The 23,746-nt window shown below is 38.4% G+C and overlaps 2 protein-coding genes and 1 non-coding gene across 3 annotated transcripts; 1 reads left to right on the top strand and 2 right to left on the bottom strand.

Moving 5' to 3' along the window:
- Nucleotides 1–545: 545 nt before the first annotated feature.
- LOC107825132 (trihelix transcription factor ENAP2) lies at nucleotides 546–5,104 on the top strand. Its single transcript, XM_016651966.2, has 2 exons — nucleotides 546–1,654; nucleotides 4,778–5,104. The coding sequence occupies exons 1-2, from the start codon at nucleotides 580–582 to the stop codon at nucleotides 4,789–4,791; spliced, it is 1,089 nt and encodes a 362-aa protein (XP_016507452.1). The 5' UTR covers nucleotides 546–579; the 3' UTR covers nucleotides 4,792–5,104.
- A 771-nt stretch (nucleotides 5,105–5,875) lies between these two features.
- Nucleotides 5,876–5,949, bottom strand: TRNAT-AGU (transfer RNA threonine (anticodon AGU)). The gene has a single exon. It is a non-coding gene; the product is annotated as a tRNA-Thr (tRNA).
- An 889-nt stretch (nucleotides 5,950–6,838) lies between these two features.
- On the bottom strand, nucleotides 6,839–15,950 carry LOC107825131 (protein CONSERVED ONLY IN THE GREEN LINEAGE 160, chloroplastic). Its single transcript, XM_016651965.2, has 10 exons — nucleotides 15,509–15,950; nucleotides 13,713–13,762; nucleotides 13,553–13,628; nucleotides 13,386–13,481; nucleotides 13,169–13,249; nucleotides 11,812–11,903; nucleotides 11,232–11,327; nucleotides 8,251–8,319; nucleotides 7,478–7,628; nucleotides 6,839–7,075 (listed from the first exon to the last, which is right to left on the bottom strand). Exons 1-9 carry the CDS (start codon nucleotides 15,851–15,853, stop codon nucleotides 7,487–7,489), a joined length of 1,047 nt encoding a protein of 348 aa, XP_016507451.1. The 5' UTR covers nucleotides 15,854–15,950; the 3' UTR covers nucleotides 6,839–7,075; nucleotides 7,478–7,486.
- Nucleotides 15,951–23,746: the final 7,796 nt, after the last annotated feature.

A 23,746-nucleotide genomic window follows, 5' to 3' on the forward strand; every position in this document is an offset into this window, starting at 1 on the left:
CTTTTAGAAGAAAAATAATAATTTTGAATAGAAGCAGAAGCATTTATGGAGAAATAGAAAAAAATAGCTTCCCCAAAAGCACTTTTGAGAAAAATATACGTAAAATTACTTTTTAAAATCTTGATCAAATACAATTTGCTGCTCAAAATTATTTTTTAAAATTAATTAGTCAAACACAAAATACTTCTCATCAAAAATACTTTTGAAAAAAAAAAGACTTCTTAAAATTATCTATTTTTCCAACGAACTTTCAAATAAGGACTATTTTTCAAAAATTTGTTCTAAAAGTGGCTAGCCCATATAATTTTTACTACTTCCCCATCTTGATCAAATACAATTTGCTGCTCAAAATTATTTTTTAAAATTAATTAGTCAAACACAAAATACTTCTCATCAAAAATACTTTTGAAAAAAAAAAAGACTTCTTAAAATTATCTATTTTTCCAACGAACTTTCAAATAAGGACTATTTTTCAAAAATTTGTTCGAAAAGTGGCTAGCCCATATAATTTTTACTACTTCCCCACCCCGAGCACCTCCCCACCCCCACCCCCACCCCCTCGTCGGCATATTTTTGTCGATGTGCCGTCGACCAACCAGTATACTTCTCACCCTCCCCTCTCTTCTTCTTCTGCTAAACCTAATTCCTCCACCACCGTTCACCAAATTCAATTCCGTTGTCGCCGTCTCACCGTCGACTCCGATGTCCGACGACGATCTCGTCGCCAGTCCCTCCTCGAATAATAATTCTCCGTCTCCCCCTCCCTCTCCGTCATCTCCACCGCCCTCAACCAACAACGAACTAGTTAATTCTCTTCCACCGTCGACGATCCCGCCGGCGTCAACTCGACCGGCGGCTTTTCCCGCTCGCGAGGACTGCTGGTCGGAGGCGGCGACTCATACTCTTATCGAAGCGTGGGGGTCCCACTACCTGGAGCTAAAACGCGGCAATCTCCGGCAGAAGCACTGGCAGGAGGTGGCTAACGCCGTTAATGCCCTTCACGGCCACACAAAGAAGCAATATCGCACCGATATACAGTGCAAAAATCGCATCGATACATTGAAGAAGAAGTATAAGATCGAAAAAGCTAGGGTTTCTCAATCCCACGGCCGGTACGCCTCCCCGTGGCCGTTTTTCAACGGTCTCGACGCTCTAATCGGCGATAATTTCAAACCGTCGCCGGCGCCGGTAACAGTCGCTTCTCGCCGGAAGACACCTCCGATGCTTCTTCCCCCGCCTTCTGCAGTACCGGTTGGTCCTCGGTCAAAGCGGCCGGCGGCAGCCATGGAGGATGCCGTTTCCCGGAGAAATTTCTCCGCCATGGCTGCGGCAGCCGCTGCGGCAGCTGTCTCTGAGGAATCGGACGAAGAGGAGGAGTCGGAAACTTCAAGTCCAGCGGCCATATCTCTGACCGGTGCTCGGAAGGAGGAGAGTGGAGCATTGGCAGAGGGTTGTAGTAGGTTAGCTGAGGCAATAGGAAGGTTTGCAGAGATTTACGAACGGGTTGAAGATGCTAAGCAGAGACAAATGGTGGAATTGGAGAAGCAGAGAATGCAATTCGCAAAGGATTTGGAGATTCAAAGAATGAAACTCATTATGGAGTCACAAGTCCAGCTTGAAAAGCTTAAACGCGCTAAGAGCAATTCACAAGCTGGTGAGTGACTATGTATGATTCCTTGTGGGAGATTTTGCTGTTTCTTTCTTCTGTTTCATTTTAAATAGCAACCCAATTGATACTAGTGTGTGTATGTACGTATTTATGTATGTATTGTAAAAAGAGGCTTTGAATTTGAATGTTAGTTACCAAGATATATGAATTTGTTTCTTATTCAAGAAGTTTGTTGACATTTAATGTTTGGGAAATTCCCAACGGATTAATCAGAGGCAGATCTACAATTACCTATAGGTTAACGGGAACGCAATAATTTTTGCCCAAACCCTTTATATGTATTAAGAAATCCACTAAATATTTTTAAATATTGACTATGAACCCAATTTTATTATATATTAGTTTTAGTTCTTTGTAGAAATGCATAAACTTCAAATCTTGGATCCACCTCTATTAATACTGATGGTATGTTGTCTTAGGAGCAGTTTATTTATTGTATCTGCTTTTGGCTTTGTTTCTTAATTTCTCTTTTTTCCTTAATTTGGTTCTTCCAGAGGAAAGAAAAACTAGGATTTGTGTAGCCAGTTTGGGTTATCCTGACTTCTCCTTTGTAGTTACCTCTTGTAGCATGCACTAGTATTATTCTTTTGAATATGACTGAAGAAATTAAACCTGAAATAATCTCAAGGTCTTGAGAAATTTAGGAGGCCTGATAAGTGAGAATTAGTGGTGTAACAGTCCTTCGGTTCTACCTGTATGTGTGCGAGAAACGCCAGAATGAAGTTGACAATTATAGAGAACAGATTAAGGGACCAGGTCTAGCGAAGGACGGAATTTGGCATTCATTCAGTTTTTCCTGAGTTACTCATTGAATCATGTTTCAGTGATAGAACTAATGTAGAACACATCTTAAATGGGTTAGTTGTCAAGAACATTTGTCATTGATCTCACATGTCTTGACTATTCCATAGGTTTTGGGAAAAAACAGTATTTTATTTGACATGAAAATTAGTAAATGATGTTCTATTTAGAGCAAAGTCCATATAGTAGATGCAGGTTCAAGAGCGCCCATTGTATCTCTAAACCAGTTAACCTCTTGATTGTTAGTAACTTTTTCTTTTTTGATAACATGAAATAATTTTATTATGAATGGAAAGTTGGATAGCCTTGCAAAAATATGGTTCCTTACAAAGTACACCCAATGTTTTTAGACTGCCAGACTGGAACCTCATGGGTGAACCAAAAAGAGGCTATTTCTCAAATGCACAAAGTCAGACCTACACCAGCAAAAACTCTCCTTTTCTCCTCCCCTTCCTTAGAACCCATATAAGTGCTGGTGGAGCGACATCCCATGCTCTACGACTTCGTTTCCTTCTTCCTTAGGCCTAGCTGTGCAGTGCCTCCTTTATTGTTTGACTTCAACTTTCCAGTCTCAAAAACTAGTGGAAAAAACTTTCTTGGGAAGTGGGGTCTTTTATGTGTCAGGAATCTGCTTTTGAGGGCTTATATAAGTTTGCACAACAGGCCCTATTCTACATTCGTTAGCCTTGTAAGTAAACTGTTTAGATAACGACCTCTTCATTTATGTATGCGTCTCTTGTTTTACCAAAATTAATTAGCTTATGTATCTTACTAGATAAATTCTTTTGAAATCTTATTGGTCATTAAAGAAATAAAATGATCTTTGAACCAACCGTTTATTCTTTTTTTTTTTAAGGCTTGGATGATTGGATCTGTGGATGTTTCTTGAGGTTTCATGACGCTTTGACCAACTGTTGGTTTTGGCTCTTAACTTTTTCTTTCTTTTCTTGGATATTGGTGGCAAAGATGTTCCCGCAAGAGGGGCTATGGGGAGTTTCGGGCTAATTTGGCATAGCGTTATGCTTTTTTGTTAAGCTTTTTCTTTCCCATTACCCTCACTAGCCCCACACTATTCATCCCTCAAGCAATCTGGTGTTGAACTAAATGGTTAATAATGATCAAAACTGTACTTTTCCGTCAAGTACTTCATTTTCCCTTTAGAGTAATTTCGATTTGTTCGATTCAATTTCATTTTCAAGAATGCATTTTTACTTACACTTTCTCTTATAACTGCCACACGCAAATATATACGGCACATTATTATGGAGGCATTTTCTAATCATGTTTGTTAAACAGACTGTGATTAAAAAGAAGCAGATACGTACTTTTCCCTGTGTTCTGAAACACATTGATAAAGTTTGTTATTAGCATTAAATTTCAGTAGTTTCAAAACACAGTAATAGTTATGGTCTTGAGACTATGTACTTCTACCTGGGGAATGGTTGATGTAATGGCTGCAAAAATTGTTTACATGAGCCACTAGGGATCTGAGATAACAGTCAGTTTAAGCTTCACAAGACGGCTAATAAGAGCAGTGAAGATCCTATGCATGTGGATTTGTGCGAAAATTTTTATTTATTAAGAAAATATATTTACTTTTAGTTATAAATGTGCATCTGCTTGCATATGTATGCCTATTGTTTGCATTATATCTGTTCTTTTGACAAGATGAGTCTTATATGTTTATTGCTTTTGTAACTGCATTTAATCCATTTCTCTCCTTTATCACTATGTCAGCATAGGTTGGTAGTTGTAAGGATAAAGCATCTTATTTTAACAAATTAATTTGCTATTTCGTCCCATAATAATCTTAGAATGTCCACTGAATATTCTTGTACTGTGTTCAAGTCGTCATTCTTTAATTCTTTCCCCCCACCATGACTGGTCTGGCACTGTAATAAATAGCTTCAATTTATAGTTGATTTTCTCCTTATTCTATGTTGTAAATTTACAACAAATACTACTCTGTTTAGCTAACTTTTTTTTTCTTTTTTGATAACCTATTCTGTTTAGCTAACTTGTCCCGCTATATCCAGATCTTGTTTCTCCTTGGGGTTGGGTGGCAATGTTTTGAAGGAATAGTTTACAATTGTTGAGCTTTATTTATGAAATTAGCAATTGATAGGGTCAGAAGTTTTGTTGGTGCACTCCGGCTCCTAAATAGAAGTTTAAGAAAAGAAGAGAATCGTTTCCTTTTTGTTGCCTCCCCTCCCTCTCTTACAATATTTTGTTGCTATTCTTGGGAGATTAGCTTGAAATTGCTTTGAAACAAATGAAAAGTTTACAAATTTCTATTTTTATGAGCAGATGGTTACTTGTAGAAGGAATGTTGACTAGAACAGTGCATTTTTCAACAAATCTTTTGGAGGTGATACATATATTTTGGTTAACCTCGCCAAGAGTATACAAGTTTGCTATCATGAAGACGAGCGATAGATGTACTTCAGGCTTCGATTTGGTCTACTTTTGCTTAGACTTTTTCAGAATCTTGATAAGAGCTTGTAACTTAAACTTATTTCTCTGTAAATTAACCATTTTATTCTTTTGCTTGGTGAAAGTATTGGCCGGAACCAGACCCTCGTTGTCGTCCTGATTATATTTTTTGAATTTATAGGTGTTCTTTTTTATTTCTTCCGATGGAGTAAAGAAAAGTATCTTTTGAGCTTTAGGCATATGGTGGTGACTGTCTATGCAAATGTGAATGGAATAATGAGGTTCCTTGTTTTGACTCACTTGGTCATGTATTTCAACCAAATGGATTCTCATTTAGAGCTCAACATTCGATTCTTAATTTTGTGTTTCTAGCTTTTTCTAAATTGAAGGATGGCTGTGATTGAGGATTGAAATGAAATTCCGTTTCACTATTACGCGATCTCGTTCCTTGTAATAGTTTATGGTCCTTGACACCTGAAAGCAACCCCGGTTGAAATTTAGTGAAACAACAACAAATTTAGTGGAATCTTACAAGTTACAAGTAGGGTTTGGGGAGGGATTTCAACCACAACAAATTCAGTGGAATCTTACAAGTTACAAGTAGGGTTTGGGGAGGGAAAAGATGACAAAAAACTTGCTGGCTCTTGGTGTCTGCTTGACCAGCTATTTTTGTATTTTCGGGCTTGTCAGTACCCTCCTGTTGGCAGTTAATCAGGCTTTCAAGCAGTGTTTGAACTTGGTCTTTTTAGGGTTGCAGAAAATGATAAAATAAATGCATATGTGATGGAAATAGGAAGATATCTACTGATGAAAGCCAAAACCCTTAGCATCCTTCTGAAACTTGTGAAACGAATACTACCCATGCAAATAAAAAATTCTTGTAGTTTTCAATGTCCTGGCGATCTCATTGGGGATGTGAAGCAAAGATTTTTATTTTTTTTTTAAAAAAACAAACGTCGTAATTCGCACTTCTGCTCTCGTTGAGAGTCGAACTCAAGACCTCCCGCTTACTAAACGGGTGCTCTAACCAACTGAGCTACGAGAGCTGTTGGTGGTAACGAGCATCAGAAATATTTTGATTTATTTTCTCAGTAAGCAGTATTGCTTTTCATAAAAGGACATATCACTTCTGGAATTTTGATAGCATAAAGTACTTCTACATCAAACTATAAATTCATAACCTAGAGCACAAGATTTATTAACCTAAAAAAAAAAAAAAATAGAGTAATTTTTGTATACGATTTTGTAAACTCATTCATGTAGCAATGATATCACTTAATTTCTTGTACAAACATTTGCCTATTGACCTCTTATTCAACTTAGATCAAATTGAATGAATAATTAGAGTGTAAAATCAACTATTCTTTACCAGAGAAAAATTACGAACATCATTTCCTCTCACCTTTTTTGCACTTTCCAACTATCAAAGGCCTCTAGAATTGCCCCTTTTCGGCTTCTCATAGCTGTTCCCAACAAAGAAGAGATGAGGAACGTAAAAACATTATGCAAATCGTATGGATAAATGTATATTTTTAGTCACTCCCAAATATATATATATATATATATATATATGTTTGATGTAATTAAGGTTATTTTGGTCAACTAATATTGTATTGTCGGATTACGCTAGGTTTGTTGTTATTGTTTTGTGTGTATTATATACACACTTTTGACCACATAATGCGAACTAGTTTCGGTTGACCTTTATATTTTACCCAATTATATAGTGATAGTCTGAGCACAAGCTCCGACTTCTAGGAAGATGAAATCATCCATTTGATTCAATTGACCGGCCAATTTTATATTTTGCCCAATTATTATTGATGTTACCCCTTCCAATTTGTTTTCTTTTGCAATAATTTGGAAGCATTTTTTGTTTGTCCATGGCCATTTATAGTCTTACTGTAAATTAATATGATTTATTGCATGACTGCATTCATAAATTAATAAATTTATTATGACAATGGTGTCTGGACCAGCTACATAACAATAGATACATTTCCCCTAACCTTATCCATTCCAAGAATTCAGAACCTTAAATTCCCAACACTCTTCCACTTGAATTCTTTGTTATTTCCCACGACAGTACAGACGTGAGAGCAGAAATATGTTCTTGAATTCTACTAGTCAACCATGTTTTGAATCCCTTTTTGCAGTTCCTGAAATTCGTCTCTGCAATTATTGGAGGCAAAAGGTAAGAAAACGAAAGCAAACTCAAAATAGAGGGACAAAACAGTATTTCTTGCTCCTAGTTAAAACTGGATAAAAAGGGTAGCCCGGTGCACTAAGCTCCCGCTATGTGCAGGGTCCGGGGAAGGGTCAGACCACAAGGGTCTATTGTACGCCGCTTTACCCTGCATTTCTGCATTTCTGCAAGAGGCTGTTTCCACGGCTTGAATCCGTGACCTCCTGGTCACATTTACGCCAAGGCTCAACTTTACTACACGAAAATTTATCATTGCTTGAACTACATACCTAAGGTTAAAACGAGGAGATTGTTGTGAGCATATACACCTTAGTAAGTTAACATTGAGGTAGAAATTATCATTGCTAAGCGGGAGTTTGGAGCCATACCTATTAAAATTATGTTTCTGTCTTCTTTTCTACAACTGTCGTCAATGCATCTTCGATAGCTTGGGCAAAAGTTGCAGTCTTGTAAGTGAAGAATCCAACTAACATGGGTATCAAGTCAAGGTGCATGAATCCATACTCCGGCTCAAGGATCCTGAAAAGAAACCAAATTAAGCAAGCAAATGACACAAACTTAAGCCACTTTTATGCAATATAAAGCGACAAAGCTTGCTCCAAACGGTCATAGGATAGAATAAAGTCTAAAATGATTAGTTCCACATAATCAGTAACAGGTTCAAGCTATTTCAGAATTGTTGGTAATGTCCTTTTTAGTGGTGTTACAGCTATTACTGGACAAGTCTCAAGGTGCTCATATGGAACTGAGTGAAAATTGCACTTCGACTTTTGGTCATGGACTAAATTCTTGGGACATCTTAGACAAGAAACACAACACAGTAATGATTTTAATGCCATTACATTAAATTTAAACTCAAGTGTAAATAACTTTCTGCAGCTTACTAAGTTCCTTTTTTGGTCTTTGGCAGATAAGTGGTTAACTTCTGTATTTAGTAAACCAAAGATCTGATCCAAATCTTCTTTTTATATAAGAAAAGGTCTCTACTAAATCTTGAAAGTAAAATGTGAATAGAAGAAACTGAAGCTACCTCCAATTTCTTTACCCATCAAGAAAAATTATAAGAGAAGTTTCTTTGAAACAATTACTACTCTATCCACACGTGTTTTGACGCATTATGATGATAGTGGAAGATCCTTACCCATTCCACCGGTTATAAATCATGACTAAAACAACAGGAACCAATAGCCTTGGCTGCCCAGCTGCTCCCCTGCAAGTAAAGCTTTCTTGTAAGTTAATTAATCAAAACTCAAGCTAGTCATTTATGGTATATTAGTGATATGATTACTATTCCTATGTCAGTTAGGGATTCAATAATGATATCATGTCTTGGATTTCTATTTACCTAGCTGATCATGTACACTGAAAATGGTAATTGCAAGTCTGACAAAGTATGAAGAGGATGAGGATGTTAAAAAAGTAAACCTAAAAACATATATTTACCTATTTTTAATCCAGGGACAAGGTACAAAGAGGAGGAGGATGTTAAAGTTCCCATCAACACATTGACGATGACCATCATACATATTTAAGCCTATTTGCCAATAATGGTTTACTCAAACATTCTTCTTTTTGAATTTTCATTTGTGCAAATAAAATATCTTATTAGCATGTGCGAAAGATCATACGGTCAGCTATTCACCAGCAGAAACCATAAACAAGGGTCATCTTTATGTAGAGTCTCAGCACAATGTACATGACTTGCCACCAAAAAGAAAATCCACAAACACGACGATAAAAAGAAAAATTGACCACGTCCCCTACCAGAGATTTTTCCAGAACCAGGCAATGTGTATCTTATGCAGAGTGGAGGATCATGGTCCAATTCCACTAAGAAAATGGAAAGAAAACTTCTAATCTAAACCCTTCTTTGATATGATTGTTAGAATTAGGTCTGAACAAACAAATATTACAAATGACGAACAACTACTATACCTCAGCCCAAAATAGTTCGGCTTAGCTATATAAATTCTCAATACCCATTTATTGCAGTTAAACATGTTACATGCCAATACTTCATAATCTATCCTCTAAAAGAGATTAGGGTTCTCAGATACTAGAGTTATCTACATTTTATACCAACATAAAGATCTCTAAACAAATTAAACAGGCCCCTAGCTAGCACCAGACCTAATTCAAGTGTACCAATACGACTGAACCTTAATCCTAACAAGCCGGCATTGCCTATATGGATCTTTTGCTTCCATTGTGTTCTGTTATTCACTAAATTCCATATATTCTGGGGGAGTGTAGGTGTCTACTTCCTTCCATGTGATTTCATATATAACTTGTCTCCTTTAGTTACCTGTATTCAAAGGTTTATGCAGAGGACGGTTGAACCATCTCATGTTACCTTCTCTTGTTTTATCTTCTATTTTCTTCTGTGTAATCTTATATGATCACGCATCCAAATTCACATTCACATCTCTACAACATTCATTTCGTGGATATATTGGGTTTTTGAGTCCCATATTCTCTGACATGACATTATCGGTGTCAGCATCGTTTTATAAAACTTGCCTTTCACTCTCATAGATATCTTTATTGCATAGCACTCTCGTAGCAATCCTCCACTTCAGTCATCCTATTAAAGTTCTATGTGTTACATATTCATTTATTATTCTATTCCCTTGAATCACAGAGCCTAGATATCTTAACTGCCTATAACCTCCCACAAGAATCCTCTAATCTCACTTCAACTTCATTCTTCTATGACGACCAAAGTTGAAGTGCACATATTCTGTCTTACTTCTACTTATCTTAAAACCCTTCTCTATATTACTTCATAGTTCAACGTTTTGGTCGACTCCTTTGTTATTTCGTTGATTAATACAATGCCATTTGCAAATAGCATATAACATGAAAAGTTATCTTGTATGCTAACAACTACAACAACAACAACAACAACAACAACGACCCGGTGAAATCCCACTAGTGAGGTCTGGGGAAGGTAGTGTGTACGCAGACCTTACCCCTACCCCGAAGGAGTAGAGAGACTGTTTCTGAAAGACCCTCGGCTCAAGAAAACAAAAAGACAAAAAGGGGACAATATCAGTAACAACACAGAAATAATATGAAAAATAGGAACAACATGCAATCAAGAAGAAAGATACAAAGCAAAAGCGAAATAGTATACCTACCAGACTAGACTCACAAACTCATGACATAAGCCAAGACTCAACTACCTCCTACCCTACAACCCTAATACTCGACCTCCACGTGTTCCTATCAAGTGTCATGTCCTCGGAAATCTGAAGCCTCGCCATATCCTGCCTAATCACCTCCCCCCAATACTTCTATTGGTGGAAAAAAATACTATTGTTACCTCATTCATAACTAGGATAAGTAAGATCGGGCTCAAGGCAAACCCTTGGTGTAAACTCATTGTTATGAGAAACTTCGTTAGTTTACGTCATGGATCTTTCCTGAGCTTGTATTTGCTGTTAAATTAACAACTTTAACTTGGAGAAACTCATACTAACCCATGTATCTTAAATTACTGGAGCCCATATGGTCAAATAGCTTCATAAATGATATGATAATTATAGCACTTCCACGATGTAGCACACATATACCATGCAGATCATACAAGAATGATAAAAAGCTAGCCTGAATTAACTTTCCCTCTTAGTATCCTAACTTACTAGTGGATGCAACACTTTTGGTGTGAAAAGTTTGAACCCAGTCTCTTCCCCCACCCCGCATTCCCCTGGGGTTTTGGAGAAGGAGACAAGGGAAAAAGGGAAAGATAGGAACCAGAAGCTTAAAAGACAAACAGATGTAATGATACTTCATTCTAAAGGTATCTACTCATTAAACCCCTGGGGTTTTGGAGAAGGAGACAAGGGAAAAAGGGAAAGATAGGAACCAGAAGCTTAAAAGACAAACAGATGTAATGATACTTCATTCTAAAGGTATCTACTCATTAAACAGAACAATGTTTCTCCTGCATAAGACAACAAAATTGTAATATGGAAATCATATTCAGTTTCGTGAGCAAAAGATTATGGAACTACATTCTGGCTATGATTAAGAAGGAAGATAAAAGACAACACTAATATATTCAAGATAAACATATAAAGGAGGAGTCATCAGCTAAAGATTGAATCATGAAAAGCATACTTGATAAGCGCTTTGGGTCCATCTGTCCTTATAGAATCAACGCTGTTCCCCAACATACGTATGTACATCAATGAACCAAGTAGCCCAGCTCCATAACTGGACAGACGAAACACATAACATTTTATCAACACCAAACATATACATGTACATGAAAATGAAAGAACCAAGTAACCCAGCACCATAACTGGTCAGCTGAAATACATAGGAGTAATATTTATCAACACCAGTTTTAAAAGCTTCACGGCATATGTGCAGATTACCAGCTTTATTCAAAAGGCAATTTATTCCTTACAACAAGTTGGGAAACATAAATTCATCTAAGCAAAACTGAAATAAAACAGCCCTGGCTTGACAAAGGATATGGAAAGAATACTAGAAGATTTGGTCATTTCATTGAATGAAATTGCTATTTGTTCAGTAACAACATCACGATTTCCTTCGTTCGCAAATACTAACTTAAGGAAAGCTAGCTTAATGGTTAAGGGGTTAGGCCAAACTACAACATCATTTGAGTCGGACCATACACTAATTCGAAAGAGATAGTGAAGAACCAGAACCTATAGAAAGTCAACTAGTTTACCTTGCTGCAATTTCAGGAGAATAAGATACATAAGCTGAAAGTATGCCAACACCACCAATCCCGAGGGTGACAAACTGTAATTTGTCCTTCAACTGCAAAGGAAAGAAAATCAAATATTTTAAAAGTTACATCAAGGTTCTGCGCTCAGTCCGTTCTTATTTGCCCTGGTGATGGACGCGTTAACACACCATATTCAACGGGAGGTGCCATGGTGTATGCTATTCGCTGATGACATAGTTCTGATTGATGAGTCGTGAGCCAGTGTTAACGAGAGGCTGGAGGTTTGGACAAATCCTCTTGAGTCTAAGGTTTCAAGCTGAGCAGGACGAAGACGGAATACCTGGAGTGTAAGTTTAGCACTGAGCCGAGGGAAGTGGGCGTAGATGTGAGGTTTGAGTCAGTTTCAAGTACCTTGGGTCAGTTATCCAGGGGAGGGGAGATCGACGAGGATGTCAAACACCATATTGGGGTGGGGTGGATGAATTGGAGGTTAGCATCTAGAGTCCTGTGTGACAAGAGAGTGTCACCGATACTCAAAGGTAAGTTTTATAAAACCGGCCATGATGTATGGGTCTGGATGTTGGCCTGTTAAGAACTCACATATCAAGAAGATGAAAGTAGCAAAAATGAGGATGTTGAGGTGGATGTGCGGGCACATTAGGATGGATAAGATTAGGAATGATGTTACTCAAGAGAAGGTGCGCGTGGCTCCCATTGATGACAAGATGGGGGAAGCGAGGCTTAGATGGTTCGGACATGTATAGAGGAGAAGCACATATGCTCCGGTAAAAGGTGTGAACGGTTGGCTGTGGAGGGCACGAGAAGAGATAGAGGGCGGCCTAAGAAGTATTGGGGAAAGGTGATCAGGCAGGACATGGCGAAGCTTCAGATTTTCGACATGGCTGTTGATAGGAAGTTATGGAGGTCGAGGATTAGGGTTGTAGGTTAGGAGGCAGTTGAGTCTTTCCTTATCTCGTACCTTCATGAGGCTAGTGGCAATGTGGTGTCTTACTACTCTTTCGCTTCTTATAGTGCCGGGTCTATTTATTGTTTACAGCTTTTGCTTTGTATCTATCTTCTCTATCTTCTGGTTTCCATGTTGTTGTACTTTTCCTATGATTTCTGGGGTGGTACTAATATTGTCTCTTTTTGTCTTTTGTCTTCTCGAGCCGAGGGTCTTTCAGAAACAGTCTCTCTACTCCATCGGGGTAGGGGTAAGGTCTGCGTACACACTATCCTCCCCAGACCCCACTAATGGGATTTTACTGGGTCGTTGTTGTTGTTGTGTGAATTTGTACAGCGTCGACAGATCTCAATCAAGAGTATGATTCATGTGGAGTAAACACTAAACAAGTACCTTAAGATATTGCTCCTCTGACTGAGCAGCTAAAACTTTTGGATCCCCTTTTGTACATCTTGTTTCCCGGAGTAACACTTCCTGAGGAATTGAAAACCCAGAATTAGAAGGTTAAGTAGCATATTTTCTATATCTCAGGAGGGAGACATGTTTTGAGCCAAAAAACAACAAATCAAATTTCAAGAAATGAACTCTTTAGGCAGTTCTGATGACATACGCTGCCCCCAGTTGCAGCTTTTGCAGCCCTATCCCACTTCTCCTGCTCGCGTCGTGTTGGTGCTGGTCTCCATCTTTGAGATGCCCTTACACTAGCCTGAAATCACGACGAGCATAAGAAGACAAATGCTCAAATAGCTAAAGCCAAGTGACTTTTAATAGGCATACCTGAGTTTCCTCGATTGCGGTGTCTAGAATAGGTTTTGAACGGGCTATTAGCTTCTCAGTCAAGTCAACATCCAAACTACACTATCAAAAAGCAATTACTTTAGAGGATGAAGGAACTCATATATCTGATTTCAAAAGAAAGGAAGAATAGGAGTCTCACCTGTCAAGACTCATGACTCTGTTTAAACTAAGAAATCCAGATGACTCTTCCTGTTCAGAGATCAAGTTGATATTAAATCACAAAGAAAATAAAGCAACCATTTAAACAGAAATGGTATATAAACCAAATGCTCGTGATTCTACCCTCTAGAAGCAAAACAACATTTTTAGACTACAGAAAAGTAAAGAAACAAACTGTAGTTTCATGCAATTCACTTAAAAAAATGGAAATGCAACCATTCAATAACTAACATTACTTTATTCCTTGACATGCAGAAAGACAAGAAATATACCAATAATTTGAGCCCGGCCGACTAAGAAAGATTCCTCAGAAAATATTAAAATTAATCGCAGAACAACACAACAGTGAATCCGTAAAGAAGTTCAATCAATCAATCAATCAATTAACCATGCCTCAATCCTTGGGGTCAGCTACATGAATCCTACCATTCTTCTCTATTCGGGCACATTTCATTCCAATACTAAATAATTGATCTTTTAAGACAAATCAGTGGTCCTCTATGTAAATGGTATTTTTGTACTGGAAAAACATACTCGACACATGGCATGCACAAGAGTCAACACATGGCAAGCGCATTAAGATTTTCCTAGTCAACTCCTGTTCAGCTAAAGTCATCCTAGACGAAGACCAAGGAACCATCCGGGAAGTTAGCCCTGGTCCACTTCCTCAATACCGAACAATGCAGCTCCGGAGTAACCCATCCGAATGATTATAAACATCAGGGCAGTTAGTACTTACGCACCAATAAACTCCGAGATATTCAGGATTCACCATTAAGCACGTCAGACAGTTACAATTCAGCTAGCGTAACGGTCGGGATTCGCCTTTACTGCTGGTAACAGATGAAACGTGTGAGAGAAGTATCGGGAACGGTTGCAATTATATTATCCTATAAATATCCCCTCTCCCCGACATTGTAATTGATTCATTCTAATGTACAAATACTATACTGAATCTATAGCAGACTCTCTGTGCTCATTGCTCTCGCGTTTCAAGGCTTGGACCAATCAATAAGAATCTCTTTATCTTGATCTTTGTCTACTTCGTTCAATTATTTAGCTTGTTGTTTTTATTACACTATTTTCATTATATTCGTATCAACAAAGGTTCAATTATCTTAGTTTAATCAGATTACTTTGTGGCCTAAAATCATAAACTCAATTGCTTGACCTAGGAACACAATTTCAGGTTAAACAATTTTAAGACCAGCTTGGTGTGATATCAATGAAATGCTAGTTTCTTTATCACTTAAAAAAAAAAAAATTACTTATCCCAACATATGCAGTCTAGCAAAAAAAAAGCTAAGTTGTAAGGCAGTTCAACTTCAATAACCAAAAAAAAAAAAAAAACTCGAGAAGAGAAAAGAGTCGTTGTTTCAAGAACAAAGGGCTTTCATATTTTGTATCAACATTTCAAATTCTCAAGAAACCAAACAATTAACAGAATTAAGAAAGTACTTCCTCATGCTTTTTTTTGTCCTTCAGTCTGTCAAAAAAGATATACTTTTCTTTAAACCATTTAGCTTTAAACTTCTCACCTTAATCTTAACAGCTTCTCTCCTAAACACTTTTTTGCTTCTATCCTAAAGCACTTTTTTGAGAAGCAATTTTGAAAAAAATACATTTACAAATCAGTTTTTTAAAACTTGCCAAACAAAAGTTGATGCTCAGAAGTCTAATTAGCCAAACACAAGCTGTTTCTCAGCAGAATTGCTTTTCGCCAAACGGGCTATTAGAATAGCTCAAAAGGCCAAGATTAGTACGGAAAGATTGGACCTTTTTAGGAGCAGAGCGAGAGGCAGTATCATTTTCTTGAGAATCCTGAACATACTTTTTCATACGACCCATAAAATCTTTGTTCCAAATAAAATCATCAGAAGTGAGAGGGTCTACATCCTGACCCCAGTATTTTCTAAGCTTAGTTGTAGTAGGTGGGCCCCCATAATCACCTGGAGCATCCCCAGTAGACCATTTCATAGGCTTCTTTTTAGGAAGAATCACTTTTGTTTGCCTTGGATGTGGTTGTTGGGATTGTGTTGGGGATGAATTGTTTGCAGATTCTTGAGATTTTGGTGTGGCCGTTGAGGTTACTGAGAGGTAGTAGCAATTTAGAACTGCCATTTCTTTTGTTCACTGTGTGTGTGTGTGTTTTTCTTTGGATTTCTGGGGATGGAAGCATCTGTGTTGGATGTCTGTAGTCCGAAACCTTTTTAATCATTTTTTTTTTTTTTGACAAAAAGCACTTTTGTACTACTTTAAAAAAAAAGTTACATAAATGAGTAAAATGCAGTATTATACTACGAATTACTTTAACGGAAATTTTGCCGTTAAAGTAATTCGCAGTATAGTACTGCGTTTTTGTTTTTAAAAAAATTGTAAATCGCAGTACTATACTGCGTTTTACTAAGATATATTTGTAAAACGCAGTATAATAATGCGTTTTACATTAAATAATTGTGTTGTACTCTGATTTTTGCCCCCACCAATAATGAACTGACATAACAATAATTCAATACATAAAACGTAGTATTGTACTGCGTTTTACATAGAAAAATTCTACACCCCAACGTCGGACTTGCCTTATTTAAAGGCATTTCAATTTTATAAAAATTCATTCATACTTTATTTCAAACTTACGTTCATACTTCTCTCTTATCCTTATCAATTATTTTTTTACAATGTCCGAAATGACAAAAATAAGGGTTTCACTATATTGGGGGGTGAGGTTGTGTTGGAGAATAACTTCCGCAAGTTCCCGTTTATATTTTTCTTTTCGTTCCTTTTGTGCTTCACAATTCCATTGTGCTTTCCATTTTTCTTCTCTCACCTCCTTCAGTTTCGCCCTCATTTCTACAATAATTCTATCGATTTCTCTTTGTGTTTTCCGTTGGCATAAACACATATTATGAAGAAATTGCAGTTGTTCTCTGTAGCATTCCTGATAACATGGTTCATCAACTCATTCCTGAAAATCACAAATAGGTTCGCTGGAAACCTTGTATAACTGGTTCATACAGCACCAGTAGCGGCGTCCAACTTCACCATCGTCCCAACAATTTTGCATCGAGCATTCTTTTCCACAGTTGCACTTTGGCGCACGAAGAGGTTGAGCCATTTGATGAAATATTTGCTTTTAGTAAAAAAAAAACCCTTACTTTTAATGAAATATTTGCTTTTACTAATTTTTGAGCACACAAAATAACTATAATGATGCTGTTATTTATAGGCGAGACAAAATACATAAAGCGTAGTATAGTACTACGTTTTATGGAGTTGTCTTGTCGTTCTGAAAAAGATGAAAACCATATGAAAAAGCTGGTTTATCGCAGAAAAATTTAACACATAAAGCGTAGTATAGTACTACGTTTTATGGAGTTGTCTTGTCGTTCTGAAAAAGATGAAAACCATGTGAAAAAAGCTGGTTTATTGCAGAAAAATTTAACACATAAAGCGTAGTATAGTACTACGTTTTATGGAGTTGTCTTGTCGTTCTGAAAAAGATGAAAACCATGTGAAAAAAGCTGGTTTTAGTTATCCTTTGTGCAGTGATGGTTTTAGTTCTATTGTTTGTTTTTCTGTGTACTGCTATCCTTTGTGCAGTGATGGTTTTAGTTCTAGTATAGTACTACGTTTTGCAATGTTTGTGTTTCTTGTGTACTGTTTAAGTAAAACTGTTGTTCAAATGCAATTAAAATATAAATGTTGTTAAACGATAATTGTTATCATTATATACATAATGCACTATTTACACAAACTAAAAATCTAAGTAAATCAGTGAGTCCCGCAGCCTGTGTGCTTCAGTGCTGCTACTGGCCTGAGTCGCATCCCCTGTCGCCCGGGTACACTATCTGGATCATCATCATCAAGCCGCCTCTTTATGTGAGGATGTGCAGCAGCATCGACACCACAACTGGCAGGATCGGAAGAATAGACCGTCGGGCCATCAGCAACTTACAAAACAAGTACTAAACTTAGCATGTGACAAAGTATATTTGTATTGTACGTGTTAAGTCAAAAAATATATTCCCACCGTGGCCTCGTCGGCCTCTTGAATATACGCATCAGTGGTGTCCTCATCAAAGCATGTAGTGGCCTCAAAGATGGGCTGGGACGATGCCTTCATAAGAAAGTTAAAAATTAATTAATGGCAACTCATTAAGGGAAAAAAACAAATTGAAATTTTAAAGTAATACAAACATACCTGCACCTGTGATAGATCTGCATCAACCGTCGGGGATGAGGCATAACTCAACCTGCGCCCGTCATCCACATCCCGGGTGGGTCGATCCTTAGCTGCGGTAGATGGGCATGCAAAGTACTGGTCTACATCCTCGTCGAATGTACCCGTGATCGACAATGCTCCTGACGGGGTGACCTGCGATGCTGGCAGAGATAGCTGAAGGCTGTACGAAGGCATGCTAGTGGAAGGCTCATCTTGCCGAGGTATATAACCCGGTTGATCATCTCCAAGCTCCACAACTCCAAAGTCCTCATCATGTCCCTCAATAGGTGGGTCGACAGGTGCCTCAACGCCCTTGCTGGGGACCACCTCCTCGGCGTCCCCCGCGACCCCGTGGAGCACCCCTACCTCGTAGGGCACCCCTCCCTCGTGCCCTACCCCTGCTTCGTGGGACACCCCTACCCCGATGGTAGTCCTCTGGTGCTGCATACTGATCCTCGTGGTCCAACCTCACGGCATCTCTCGCCTGAAACAGGGTCCGACGAGCCAACTGTGTCACCCGCCGGCCATAGTCAACGACTGTAGGGATGTCAGTATGCTGCTGCACCTCCTGTCCCAACTGGTAGAAGTGATGATGCCCAATAGCCTGTGAAATATTTAAAATATTAATTAAATAACACAATATAACAATTATACGATATTAATAAGCCCAAAAACATACCAGTGTTTCGTGTCTCCCGGCGTATGGTCTGTAGCACTCGCCAAGTACATGAATGGGGTTCCCGATAATCAGTCGGGTGTGACGGCGGTACCATGATGCATACATATGAATAGTGGCCTCCTGGGTAAATGTAGGTGCTGGCGGAATACGGTCAGCTCGGTGCTCCTCCCAAATAAGGACCTGCTGCTCCAACCATCCCATATATATATCGTCCAGCCTGGCACGGTCATCCCGCTGATAGTGTATAGCCACCCATCTAGGATCCCTAGGTATAGGCTGGGGACGGTGAAACTGGCGAAGCACACGCTCTGTGGCATGATACTCAACCATATCGAAGAAGATCATCGGGACGGAGGTGCTCCAAAGCATTCGATCGAATGAGCAATAAAAGGGCAGCTGAGCTACCAACTCGTCGCTATATGGCGTCCAGATGAACTGCCAAATAATAACATAAAAGTGAGTATACGCAACACAACTCAATTTAAACAAGTAAGTGTAGGTACATATCTACCTGTCCGTCCACCAGCATATCTAGCACATCCCTGATAAGGGGGAGATTATGATGAGCATCGGTCCCTCGGTAGTTCCTGTCACACCTCCTTTTTGCGCGCCCGTCCCGAAGGCTAAAATGCGCGGGTGGAGTTTTTCCAATTTAAGTGAAAATATTCGAAATGGGATTATTTATTTAATTCAGAGTCGCCACTTGGGAAAGGTTTGGCTTTTGGTGTCCCAAGTCACCGGTTTATCTTGAATCCCAAATCGAGGAAATTTTCGACTTTTCCAAATGAAGTCTGCGAACCAGAAATTCTAAGTAAGGAATTTTGTTGACCCGAGGGAAGGTGTTAGGCACCCTCGAATCCCGTGGTTCTAGCACGGTCGCTTAAATTGTTATAATGGCTGAATATCTGATTTAAATACATGTTATGACTTATGTGCTTTTATTAAGTTTAAACCGCTTTTATTATTGTCATTTTTTTTATAGAATTGCAACGTCGTGAAAATGCATCTCGAACCACGTCACAATCAATGCACCCGTGATCGTCAACACATTTTGACTCCGTTGAGATTTGGATTTGGGTCACATCAATGTGCACCCGAATTTAAGAATATAATTTAATTAAGCCGCGCCTAAAGAGTCTAACGCATTATTATTTTTTGGAGAAGGCCATGAGATTCACTAAACGGCCTGTCCTGAATTCTAAATGTTTATTATGGTTAGTTATTGAGGGCCTCGCAATTACATTTTTATTTGGCGAGGCTCGTCTCTATTTTAGAAGGGATATCCTAAAGTGACTACATTTCTATTATGTTTGTCCCTAAAATGAAAGAAAGAACAATGTATGCTGATTAAATGGCATGTTTAGCTAATCCTATCCTTTTATTGATTATCTAATTACGAGGCGAAGAACATTGTATCTCATGGAACATACTTTTACTCTGATAAAAATGCATATGAAATTGACGAAATGCTACGCTTATTCTTAACATTTCTTGAGCTGAATTTAACTAAACTTAATTAGACTAGATCAGAGGAATCAGCTACTAGACATTGTTACTAATGGGATTCGAAAGTGACCCTATGTACTGCCTAACGGGACCTGGTAAAAGGAAAAATAAAACAGAAAAAAATTCCATAAGGTTGGGGTATACATACCATGTATTAACAAACAACCACAAAAAAAAAAAAAAAAAAAGAGGACTAGAATTCAATCAGGCGTTAGTTAACATATCCTTTCATGCTATTGCGTTGTAAACTAATCAATTATACAAAACCCATTACTTATTCTAGGAGTATTACAACATATACTTAAACTTCTTCAATATCTTTTATTTTTCATGCCTTCATTGTTACATCAGATGGAAAGTCTTAGTATGTACCTGGATGTTGGATACAACAGAAGAAGCAAGGGGTCAGTAGAGCAATAGAAGCAATACCAAACAGCAGCAGTAACAGCAGGTACAAATAGAACAAAATCCCAGTGCAAGAGGCAACTAGAGCCGATGGAGAAATGGCAGAATGAAGCAAATTCCCAGTAGTATGGAATCAGGGATCCAGGCAACTCAATTCCAGGAGAAACAAACAATACAAATCCAAACCATAGACTTAGCCGATACTTGAAAGAAGACAGAACTGATTTGAACAGTTTGAACAAACTAAGAATCAAACAAACAGCAAGAAGAAAGCAGTTTCTGATTTTTATGATATCCCTCTCCCTATCTCCTTTCAAAATCCAATGTCAATCTTCAGTTTTTGAAATTATACTTGAGTTATCAAAAGAAATCTTTTCCAGTTTTCTGTTTTCAGAACTCAATTCTCAATGTTCAACCTAAGTTTTCTATATTCCCTTTTATCAACCTAAAATCAGCCCTTTAACAGCCTGTTAGACAATCAGAACACCCCTCCCATGTGCTATCTTTCTTTTCAGTTTCCACTTACCATTTAAATAAAAACAAACCCCATGACATTCCCTGGCAAACTTACTTTTGAGTAAGGTTTATTATTTCTGAAACTTAAAGCAGAATATGGGCAGCAGAATGTAATCTGACAGCATGTGCTGTCAAATTACTTTAAACTTAATAAAAGCCTTTATGCAGGACACAGGTTGTGCGCAATGCACATGTGGTGCATAAGTGCACATGCTGTGCACAAGTGCACATGTCCTCCAATTCAGAGCTGTAATTAAACAAAACAATCCTTTTACATTTCTGATTCAAAATAACAACTATAAGTGAACAAACCCAGTTCCTTATTGATTCAAGCAAATGTGTCCAGAAGCAAATCGATTTGTTATTGTTCAGGCAGTTAAAACTAATTGACGACACATGTCGAACCGACTATATTAATCATAACATGTACAATCGTAGCCAAAATCAGACATTTAAATAGTATCACACAAGGGGTTCAGATTGCAATGTTAATACAGAAATGACCTTGGGAGCTAATTGAATGACCAATTACGAATTCAATTGAACATACATTTTACACACACACATTATGAAGAAAGACTTGACTGAATACAGGAGTCCGGGCAAAAGGGGGCAATTGACAGTTGATAAAAGAAATTCAGAGACAAATTACACAAAATATGCACAGACCTCTAAACCACACACGTACTGAATAACAAAGAGAAAACAAACTTACCTTAAAAACTTTGAAAGAAGGAACAGAAAATCAGCTTGTGTTTGAACAGACCCTTTTTAAGGTTGAACGGACTTTAATCGAAGGGTTTCTCAGATGAGAAACACTTCGATTAAGGGCCATTAGACCCTAACCTCTTGGCTTAACAGGCACGGACCGGGCTTGGGGTTTTTAGGTTTTGTGGAAGGTAGATTTGGAACTTGGGCTTCCATGGTTAGATTCGGACCAAACCAAGCATGGTTTGGTCACGAGGGGGGTCCGGGGATTGTCTGGTATGAATCTAGGGCAGATCGGCGTAGATCGAGTTTTGCTCGAATCTTCAAATGAAGATTCGAGGACCTGGAGGATGATTCGAACTAAACGGTCAACAGGTCCATGTTTAGGGGGTGAGATGGTCCTATGGTGTTAAGGTGAAGGCCACCGGCATTCATGCCGCCGGCTTTCATGGTGAAGGTGTACAGAGGCTGCTCTAGGGTTTGGGGTTCTTGTGAAGACGATGAAGGCTGGGGTATTGGATAGGGGGCAGGGTACGAGTGGGAACTTATATATGGAATGGATGAACGGATTTCAACCGTTGGATGAGGCGATATGGAGGGCCAGGATCCTTCAGTTAAAGGGGAACGGTGTCGTTTTAGACTAAAAGGGGTTGGGTCGGTCCGGGTGAGACGGGTCGGGTCTATTAGTGGGTACGGGGTGTGGGATCTTGGCCGTTGGATCAGTTTGGTTTGAATGGTTGAGATGGATTGGTATTGAAACGACGTAGTTTTGGTGTCAAACTACGTCGTTTTGTGGCCTGGGGGTGGGCTGTTCGGACTGGTAACTTGGGCTGCTCATTTGGGCCCTAAATTTGAAATGGGGATCAGCCCAACTTCAACAAATTTTAGCCTTTTTTCTTTATTTCTAATTTTCTAAAAACACACAACCTAATTAAATAAAATTAAAACCATTAATTAACGTTTAATGTTTTTATCACACACATATAAAAAATGTTAAAAGTAGGTAAGATTAAACAAAACAACAAATCAGTATAAAAATGCGTATTTTATGATTTTCTATTTAACAACCGAATTATGGTTCAAATTATGCCTGACACACACATTTTTTGTATTTTATTTTAATAGAATAGCAATGGGCAAACATCATAAACAATTAACAAATTGTCACATAAAATCCAAAAATTGTACAGCAGGACCATTTGTTATTATTTTTTATTTCTTTTGGAGCGATTGTCGCGTAAGACAAAAATCACGTGCTCACAGCTGCCCCTCTTTGTTCGGAAACACGAAGGGTTTTCGTGCAAAGATAAAGTGAGCGGATATGAGCGATTTTTGCCTATGGACTACTCCGTGTGAAGCATTTTTGAAAGATTTGACCGAACCTTTGCTCCAAAGGTTTCCTACATATCCTGGGCTAAACAGGAATCAGGTCAATGTAGTTCGGGAAGTTTTGGTAGCTGGGACTACCATGGGACTGCGATGCTTGCTGTTACTGCTGTTGCTGTTGTCACCTGCTTTACTGACCGCCTTATTACAACCAAAGAAAAATTGAAACTGAACTAAATACTTATATGCATGTCAACTGCTAGTTACAAGATCCCTATCTATGATTCTTTTGTGACTTGATCATGGGTCTTAGCTGATTTTGCTTGGAGACTTCGATCCGCATCTTGATGCTTGCGAGTTGTAGGTGCTTGTTTAACCTCCGGGATACTCAATGAGACGCGACTGGCAGAGTTCTGGACCTTAATCAAATCCTGGAGCGATCCGCCTTTCATTTTCTCTGGTATCTTGGGACATCTTCTTTTGTCTTTTTCTTCTTAGATTCTGAGTTGAAACTCATCTTGTGGGTCGTTTCGATCCGTGTGGCTCGGGGTTAGACCTGCGGAAAAAACAAACGAACGAAATTTTCTGCCCCAGTTTCACTAGGAAATTTCGTGAATTATTCGCCAGGAAGTTCATAAAATTGATGAAAGAA

The sequence above is a fragment of the Nicotiana tabacum genome, chromosome 8 (genome assembly GCF_000715075.1).
Source record: "Nicotiana tabacum cultivar K326 chromosome 8, ASM71507v2, whole genome shotgun sequence".
Taxonomy (NCBI): domain Eukaryota; kingdom Viridiplantae; phylum Streptophyta; class Magnoliopsida; order Solanales; family Solanaceae; genus Nicotiana; species Nicotiana tabacum.